The sequence below is a fragment of the Somniosus microcephalus genome, chromosome 3, assembly GCF_052327205.1.
Source record: "Somniosus microcephalus isolate GS21.2 chromosome 3, FLI_Smic_1.0, whole genome shotgun sequence".
Lineage (NCBI taxonomy): Eukaryota > Metazoa > Chordata > Chondrichthyes > Squaliformes > Somniosidae > Somniosus > Somniosus microcephalus.
In genome coordinates, this window is record NC_140989.1 from 78,742,021 (window position 1) to 78,751,753 (window position 9,733).

General features: G+C 42.0%; 1 protein-coding gene across 8 annotated transcripts in view; it reads right to left on the bottom strand.

The window, feature by feature from the left end:
* flvcr1 (FLVCR choline and heme transporter 1) overlaps positions 1 to 9,515 on the bottom strand; it is a 49,455-nt gene extending 39,940 nt beyond the window's left edge. For 4 of the 8 annotated variants that reach the window (XR_015077476.1, XR_015077471.1, XR_015077496.1 and 1 more), the window contains exons 1-2: positions 8,692 to 9,515; positions 564 to 708 (exon numbers count right to left, since the gene is read on the bottom strand). Coding sequence is in view for 2 of the 8 variants with exons in the window: in XM_085981243.1 (XP_085837369.1) it covers positions 564 to 708; positions 8,692 to 9,324 (778 nt within the window). In the remaining 6 variants the exon portion in view is untranslated. The remainder of the gene's footprint in view (positions 1 to 563; positions 709 to 8,691) is intronic. The other 4 variants (XR_015077494.1, XR_015077490.1, XR_015077493.1 and 1 more) reach the window with 1 other exon arrangement.
* Between the last annotated feature and the right edge of the window lie 218 nt (positions 9,516 to 9,733).

Here is a 9,733-nt window from a genome sequence, read left to right on the forward strand (position 1 = left end):
CAAATAAATTTTTTAAAAATCACATTTTTAAAATAACTATAAATTACATAAAATAACTATTTTAAACAATAATTTAAATTTTTGAAAAATATTAGTTTCTAACAGGGCTAAAAATAAACTTTTTTTTAAAGTATTTAAAAATAATAAACCTGTGGAAAAAATGTTTTAATTTAACTTAATTCACCACTTACCTTGTTAAAAGCAGGCCTTGCTACTGCCTTTTACAAGCGTAGCTCCTGGAGACTTACCCTCCCGGAGAAACCTGCAAAAAAAACGTAAGTTCCAGGCGTACGCGCGGCCTCTCCGGCTCACGCGTGCGACCTGTGAACCCCTTCCTTTAAGGGAACGGAAGTTCCGGATTCCCGCGCATGTGCAGTGCATGCACGAAACCGGCAGTTTCGTTGGGCCTACGCGTGAGTACCCAACGCGTACTCACCCGTGGGGACCCGAAGTTCTGGCCCATTATATCTGTATACCAAGCCTGTGGATACATGCTTTCAGATCCCAGCCATGAATATAAACTGCAATTTGACTTCCAAATTCTTAGAACAAAATAAACATACCTGCTACAACCAAGATGAAGAGCACTGTGGCTACTGTTGCTGTCCCATAGAACAATATGCTTATGTTGCTTGCCATCAGATTAAGATCGTCTGGTGTATTAGGTACCAAAATTGGAGGCAAAAGAAAACCAAAAGCCACACCAAGCTGTGAAACAAAAGGAACAAATCAAAACATTATAAAAATTTGGCATTTGCAACTTTTTTCATAATTTACAGTAGGCCGAGTTATAACCAAGACTCTTAAGAGTCCAAGTACTCATTTTAAAGCTCGAAACCCTGCATTTCATTTTACCCTCAAGGACTTTAACTGGGAAAATCTGGAATACAAACAGTGTGGTAACTCAAGGTTAAGGTTGCAAATATCAGAGTTCCCACCGCATTTGCGCCCAGATACACCTGTAATCTGGGTGCAAATTAATTACGTGGCTTAAAAGATTGCAGCGTTTTGGGCGTAAGTGAGCTACCTGCATAATTACAATATGCCCAAGTTTTTTCAATCCTTTACTTCCGTCCAGTAAACCCTCTGCTACGAATTAATCTCTGAACACAAAACGGCCCTTGCCCAGCATCCCCCACCCGGCTCTCAAATGCAAATATCCTCCAAATAAACTTTTCCTGGGGGGGGGGGGGGGGTGGAGTTGGGGCATCGCGATATTGTGCCCAGATTTTCAGGCAAAGCAGGAAACAAACTAATTTTTCTGCTCATTCAATTGCAACATTAAAAAACATTTTTTTTAAATTTTTTTATATGTGTTTTGTTTAATTTATCCTCACCGAGTCCTGATCTGTATTTTCCGTTTCCTTTAATGCATTATTATGGCACATTATAAGCAACATTACAAGTTGAAAAGCTTCCCTAATTGCAGGTTCTTATATTGTACACAAATGGTTAGTTAAGACGCAAACAAGAAAATAACTTGCGGATTCGGCATTTTCTCAGCCCCCAATTGTTCATGCTAATTTATGCCCATTTTAAATTTAGGTATATCCTAATGGGATTGGTAGGATACTTTGGTGTAACTTGACATTGGCAAAATGAGTGCAACAACATTTTCATGTCTAACTTCCAGGTTGTGCCCAAGGAGTAAACTCCAGGCCATTTAATTTAACTAGCGCACTCGCTGCTTTTCTTATTATAAATTCTACGTCAGTTTTGGTGGTGCACGGCCTAAATACTATTTAGTTATTTATTATTTTTGCCAAGTTTTCTTGTTTTAGTTTAATCCTGGAGCCACCTTAATTGCTTATACTTTCTCAAAATAAATCAACTGAAATTCAAGTCTGCGCCATCCAAGAGTATAAAAGGTGAACAAATCAAAATGTAATTGGCGTGTTATTTTGTATTCAGGAAAATCTACAATGGAGGATATATGTGATAATGTGCACTACATGCTACTTATTGTATTTGATGAGTTACTGGTTATGGTATTGGACGATCTGATCATCACATTGTGATACTATACTGAACATCAATCAACAAAAAGAAAAATATCTCCGTAAAAACTTCCAAGATGATTTCAAATTATATTTTGTGTTATTTATAGAAGTTACTGATATTTATAGAAGCTAAGTATCACTTCAAAGCATTAATCCCTGATTAGGACTCCCATTAGATAGCTATATCGTGGAACTATAGTGGCTAACACAGCCCAAAGTCTATTTGAAGCCTGCATGCGCTAAACCTGCAGCCTTTGATTGCCTGCTGTTCCATGCGCCTTTGGGTCTCCCTTCACAGCCTGCCTATGGGTGAAGACAGCGATATTCTTTATGGTTTCCTCTCATTTTCGTCCATTTTTAGCAAAAGAAGTCAAGGGAATTTTATTAGTGGGCATTATCCAAGGGGTTCTCTTGGATAAACTATTAAACAGAATTATTGGTCCTAAAGATTTTCTCTTCCTACAGCTGTGTCTAGCCACCATTTGGCAACTGTTTTGTACATGACTGAAATCAGAAACTCACTAACCCATCACTCCATGGTGCAACATTTCTGAGGGCTGCTATTCAAGCAAGACACTGATTTGAATTGTGGACCTGACAGAAACACAAATAAGCAGATGCTATTTGAAACCATGTTTTGAATAATAATTTGGCTTTATTTGAAGCATTTCATCTCCATTTTTGCCACACATGTCCAATATAGAAAGATATTGCTTTGTTGGGTAGCTTTCATTTTCCTCTACAGATCTGAGTAGTTGCATTTCTGAACAATTCCTGTAAATGTATTATAAAAACTCACTATTACAAGGTTCAAAAGAAATAAAACTTGCAAAGATAGCATTCTTACAATAAAGCCCATTAGCAAAAGCTTAAAACTGAAAAGGGAAAGCTTGAGAGATCAAGTAATAATCCAGTTATAATTTTAATAACTTTGCAAACTAAATCATAATTCGTTCTGGTGTTGTCTCCCAGGCGTGGATTCAGTACTGGAACGAAAGTTCAAATTCCTTACAACTAAACTCTTACTTGGTCTAATCAAACAGAACTTCTCATTCCTGGAAATGCCAACTGTATTCCTCTTCAACTCAATGAAAGAAAAACTTTGTAAAGATTATTAAAAACATGACTTTTAGGCACCTCAATAACATGGTGCACTGGTATACTAATTAGACATGCTACACCATGGAGTGGCAAGATACAAAAGTGTATCCACAATCAATTTCCTAATCTAACTCTTGCAACTGGGGAATAGGATTAAGTAGAGGCTAACCCCCTATGTAAAGATTGCCTGCTCCCCCCATTGGCTAAAGAACAGGACACATCACTCTGAAGAGAATCAAGAACAAGATACAGTATTATTTTGTGCTCAAGAAAATGGCATCAACGTCCTTTTTTTGCACCATCAAGCACTCTTGGGACAAGTACAGCGGTGTGTGATGGAATGTAAAGCTGCTTTGTTCTACCCCAACAGCTAACTAACTGTGGCAATCACGATAGTGCTACAGTGACCCCAACATTCTTGGGATGGGGGGGGGGGGGGGGGCCAGGGGGAGTGGCTTGGATTTCTGCTCATGAATGTCCACTAACCTCTGTTGGAAGCATGCATGTGAACCCCTGGGAGGACAGGATTGCTCTCAGCTGTGCTACACGTGGCAAAATAGTTTGCCAAAATTCCCCTTAATGACTCACATGAATGATGGTCACTTTGGTAAGGTATCAGAGGGCGGTTGGCACCTATGGAATCATATGCATAGATGATTCTTAACTGACTTCTGAAGTGGCCTAGCAAGCTACTCAGCTATATCAAATCCCTACTCAAGAAGGCAGCCCACCATCACTAAGGATGGGCAAGAAATGTGAGCCATGCCATGCGATACCCACAAGAGAATGAATTTAAAAAGCCAACAAGGAGTGAACACCTTCCAGGAAAGGACAGCAGCGTAGGGGAGAAAATTGGTATCCCCCATCCCCAATAAAACTTGTGTCCCAAAACCGTGCATTAGTCTCAGCCAAGAAAAGAGTCCCCACCACCCAGTGAGATATTTCTGTAGGAGTGGAGATACACTCACCAATTGCAGAATTGGGTGGGGAGAGGAGAAAGGCGAGGTGGTGAGCATATACTATCAATACACCACCCCAGTTAATCAAGTCTTCTTAGTAGCAATACACGTTCTTAACTCAGACATCAGGAACTTGATTAAAAACTTGCCAACTTCCAATTCATTCAGGAGACTTTCATCCAGTCCAAATTGGATTAAAATCCATAATCCCAAATATGAAATAGTGTTAACTAACTTTCTACATCACAACAAAGGATTTGAATTTAATCTAGTGTAATTGGAAACAGCTAACCATGAAATACAGTTTCAGATTCAATAAGGCTTTCTGTGGTTTGAAGAGAAAGTGACACGAATACAAATTCATTCCAGTATTGTATCCCTATTCTAACTGGCTGCTCTCTCAAATTACCATTCTTTTCAAAATGTTTAATCTGATTAAATCTATGATGGAGCAGGGTGATGTATAGGAAGGGCAGGGCTCCATTTCCTACAATTTCCAGAAACTCCTAAAGTCCCTTGTGAAACTTCCAATATCCTGTGATCAATTATATGAAGATGATGCAATCGCACATGAATGGAGCAAAAACTCTATGCAGATGTAGAAGAGAACTCATCCCGACATGGCAATAAAAGCTACTAGTAAATAATGTTGTATTGGTTGCATCGATGTAAAAAGTTCCACTCAATGTTTTTGTGCCCAACTGAAGATAAATAAATCATAACTCCAGGTTGATAAATAAAATCTTGCATGAAAGTGAAACAGACTGAATTGTACCGTGCTTAAAATGGCAAATGTATAAGTACCTAAATGGCTCTGTGATAAATGCACCAGAGTTAAAGACTGAACTCTGATCTGTGCCAAGTCAGCCAACCTCAAGTGAGGTGGCAGTACAAGGTGCACAAGAATTAACTTCAGGGTGCAGTGGTTAGGGACAGGAAAAAAAATTAGTAGACTATCACTTCTAATCCAACAATCCATACTGAATGTCTACATGTAGAAAATCTGGTGATGACAGGGTTGGACATGACTTAAGTCCCCCAATGTCAAATAGCCCACCAAACTCACTAAGTTCACACCTGAAGAACAGCCACTGGTGAGGTACCAGAGGGCTACCACAGCACATGGCACTGCACCCCAGTAGGAGTTGCCCTTTCCAGAGGTTAAAGGGGAGAGAAAAAAATGACACGTGTCGAACTCCTCAGCCCGTAAGACTGATTTAAGAAAGGAGCTGTTCTCAGATGAAGTAATATAATTTTTGGTGCCGGGACACAGATTGACCCCAGTGAGGATAGAAGTGAAAGTTGGCTGGGAATGTGATGGGTCATTTTAATCTACTCTGTGGATTACCATGAAACTCTATAATCATCATTTTACAAGTTGGTGGTTTTGATTTTATGTTGTCAAATATGCTCCAGAAGTTTATTGATCAGCAATCAATTATTGCAAACTGAGCCCCAGAGAGGTATAAAGAAAGTGTTCAGAGCTCCATGTGATGAGTGCTTCATGTTGTACTTGTGAATAAATGCTGTTCAACAGGTATCAATGCCCTGATCAAATAATCTACTACACCAGCTGTATGAGATGAGCATCTTTGGACACAAAGGACAGCTCCCGGGCTGACTAGACTTGCCTCTACCATAACTTTCAGCCAACTTGGCTGGGTGTAAGTATGCCATTACTGTTACTCACTATTTGGTTCTTTAGTACCTCAAACAGTTTGTTGTTTCAGCTCCCAGCTCCAACTAACATCTTTTCTTGTTAGTTCCTGCAATGGGTTGGGTGATTGTGGCGAAATCAGGTATAAATCTGGCACAATCATTTACCATTCCCAGTAGGCTTCTTACCTCACTTGGGCTGCGTGGAGCACTGATATCCAGGTATGCCAATAAAGTATGTTGGATAGCGTTTTGGAATGTTGCTGAAGAAATTCCATTATTACGTCGCTCATAACATCCGCATAAAAGATTATATACCTGGATTCGGGAGCTGATTCTAGGTATTCTGTGATGAGGTCAAGTTTCAAAAACTTTGGCTCCAAATTGCAGTATGTCAATAGCCGTGAGATGCATTATTCAACCAGAGCTGACCGCCATCCAACGAAAGATCGTAATGCTTGTTTGTTTATAGGCACTCTTGTTGAGTAAGTTTACACTTACCCCGGTGTCTATCACTTCTTGCACAGGGATGTTCAGCATGGCCACTTCAATCACCAGTAATTTTTGATATTTTTGTTACATGATGACATGGCATATTCATCACCTATGTTGAATTGGGATTTGTACGGACTAATTATCGCCCTCTAGCTGTGTTACTTTGTATACCATCTTCCAAAGACCTGGGTTGCAGTCCTTCCTGTAGAACTGTTGAATGATTTAGAACGACAGCATCCTGCGAAGCGATTGTGTACCGCATAATCTGCAGAGTTTACCTCTGGCAGGGCAGGATACTTGTCCTCCTTGTAGGGGTTATTACTGCCAGAATTATTTGAAGATGTTATTTTGTTCCATGGAACTCTTATTTGTACTGTTTGTCATGAGATATGCTGTTTATGAGTGCTATTACAATGCTGTGTTTGCTCTATACCTGAAGCTTGCAAGTCAGAAGTCTCCAATGTTCGATCTATGCCCAGCATGATCATGGATGGTGTCACATCTGTGAATTCTCATGCAGCTGCTAATTGATCGAAGCTGAGATACGTGTCTAGTGCCTCACTCGGTTTCTGTCTAGCTGGTCTAAACATTCTATGTTTTTCTTCAGCATAAGGTTTTCTCAAGCTGTATCATAGTAGTTTGCCTCACACCTGTTTCTGATACTGAAACATTAAAAACAGAATGGCATACTTTTTAGCTGTGTCTGTAATGTCTGAAGCAATTAGAAAACTCTCAAACGTCGGAATCCATTTTCTTCTTCTGTCCGAGAGAATTAATCAACATCTGTATCAAACTGGGAAAATGATGGAAATCCTCGTCGGCCATTCCTTGAGATTTTTTAATAAAAGTATTTTAAAGTTCTGCAGTACTGCTCAGAAATTTTCCTTTTTAAAAAAAAAACTTTTTATGTCAGATTTTAAGAGAAAATAGAAGACATGTTAAAGCATACACAAATAGTAACAAAAATGGCTGCTCAAACAAATACCTTAGTGATGTCAGAGACCCCCATAAGTAAAACAAAATGGGCAAAAGTGGGGGTGAAAAGAAAAATCAAGAAATAAGGCCAGAACTGTTTAATTCTGAATCTGTGTCCATCATTAAAAGAGTACGAAAAAGAGGGCATCCCTGGGCGCCAAAACTGCCACTGCCCGAACAGAATGGGGAGGGACTTTGCCAACCTAACTTCATCAATCCCTTGAAATAACATCCATCAAACCATGCCATAATCTGAAACAGTGTAGATAAGAGGAAGAAATCTGGAAAGATCAGAAAGTAAGAAAGATCAAAAAAGGAGAAAGGAAGTCAAAGATCATCACACCTCAGACTCAAATAGTCAATCATTCAAACAGATGAAAGTTCACTGACTAAACTGGCTCCAATAATGAAGACCAGAATTGCAGGCATTTCTCCTGGTAACAGTGGAAAGAATACACAATTTGCTCCACGTGATCTGCCAGTTCCAGGCTGCCCATAATAGCTGGGTGGCCTGATGCCAGAGGGCTAGGATGCAGCTCCTGGCTGATCTTCGAATGGAATTTTCCTCCAGTGAAACTCCTTTTAAGAGTCTCACTTTGTGCAACATTGTTGATGGCCTCAGATTGCCAAAGTAATGAATAATGGACACAAGATACCAGCTACAACTCCTACAAAGTGCATGCTTTTCAGGACACCGTTTTCTTCTGCCATGTGCTCTTAAATGCCATCTTCTTTCAAACACATAGGTGATTGCATTTATCTCAGAACATGGAATAGATTGCACTTAAGTTGAGAAATGCATGTGTATGACTACACTACGTGTCCCCAACTCGGAGAAGGGTCGGTAAATGTGCGCTTGGGTAAGCTGGCATTTGGGAAGGGAATGCAACTAAAGATAGTGACTTGGAAACTACTCAGATAAAGCTAACCAAGTTCAAACATTTGCGCTTAAAAACCATCGAGAATGCCAATTCCGTCGATCCTTTTTCCAATGCGGTGGTGGGGTGTGGAGGATTCCCAATAACCACGCTCCACGGACAATTCCATGTGCTGGTGGTTTAAGAGGACATAAATTAAAGGCGGTTGATCGTGCGGAACCTCCTTCAAGTTACAGGAGCGGGGCGGCGACGTTTAGAAAGGAAAAGTGCAGCCCCACCGCTTCAGTGTGGGATCGGACCGCCCGCCTTCTCGAACATTCGCAGGGCGCTGGTGGCGGAAACCACTGCCGAGAAAGAGGCGCTAAAACAGCAGCGCAAATCTAGCCGGCGACACCGATCCGCGGCCATGTTGGCGAGGCAGATAAAACATCGCGGGAAGAGAGGTCTTCCGCCGTAACTTCGGCGGTACCGCCGCCGACACCCCCAAACGATTACGCCCTTTTTGCGCCGAAGTTACGGCGGAGGAGCTGGCGCAATCCCAGCAGATCCCCCACCCCCTCCCTCCTCACCGCGGGATGGATGGTCGCCGGGGAGACGCTTCAATCCGATACACTCGATGTCCCTTACCTGATTGCCTAAGACGGCGGAGGCGCATGCTGTCGATACCTCTCTGGGCCCGAACCACACTGATGCCACTCTAGAGGGCAGCCCAAGGATAAAAATCTGCGCGATGGAACAAACCGTTTGGGCGAACATGGTCACCCCAAACAGGTCCTGCCTCACGCTAGCGATTTTGATCCAAGCCCCGATGCAGTTGAGGCCGGAGCCCAGCAGCGCCACGATCCTCAAGCCTTTCTTGTCCAGCAGCCAGGCAGCGGGGAAGATGAGCGGCACGTAGACCAGCATGTAGACCACCGACAGCCAGTCGACCTGCTCGAAGGAGACTTGGTAGAAGGTGCAGAATATGTTGGAGATGATGCTGTACTGGATCCACTGGAAGGCGTTCACCATGGAGTACAAGCTGAACACGATCAGGATCAGGAACCTGCTCCAGTAAACCTGCGTCTGGATGGGTTTCACATCGCCAGTCAGCATAGCTTCCCTCTCCTCCGGTGGCCGCGCACCTTTCGCGCTCTTTCCCTCTTGCACCGCCTCGACATAGCCATTATTAAGGCCGTTTATAACCACCTCCTTGCTACAATCAGTGGGTGTTGTCTTCGCTGCGGGATATCCTGTTCCCTCGGCGTCCACCATTGTCATCTTTTGTGATTTTTTTAAAAACAATTTCGACGGTATCTAAAATATATAGCTTATATAAACTGTTTGGAAACTAAAATATATTTCTGTATGTTCGATCTGTATATAAAATGAAGTCTGTACTGTGCGATAAATATCTAACTCAGTTGCCTCTTGAAGATGCTTCCTAACTGAATGAGACCAGGTCTGGGATGCAACGGTTTATCAAGCGCTGACGCTGCCTTGCGGAGGGCGGGGTGATGATTGACAGCTCTTTTGGGCCAGTTGAAGACACGGTGGGCGGGGCGATAAATGATTGACGCGGGTCCTGATCAATCAGCTACCAAGGAAGGCGGGGCAGGGATTAATCCGGGGACAATATTAGCGAATCAGGTGCCCGCTCGGGAGATAAAGGGCGCGATTAGCAAAACAT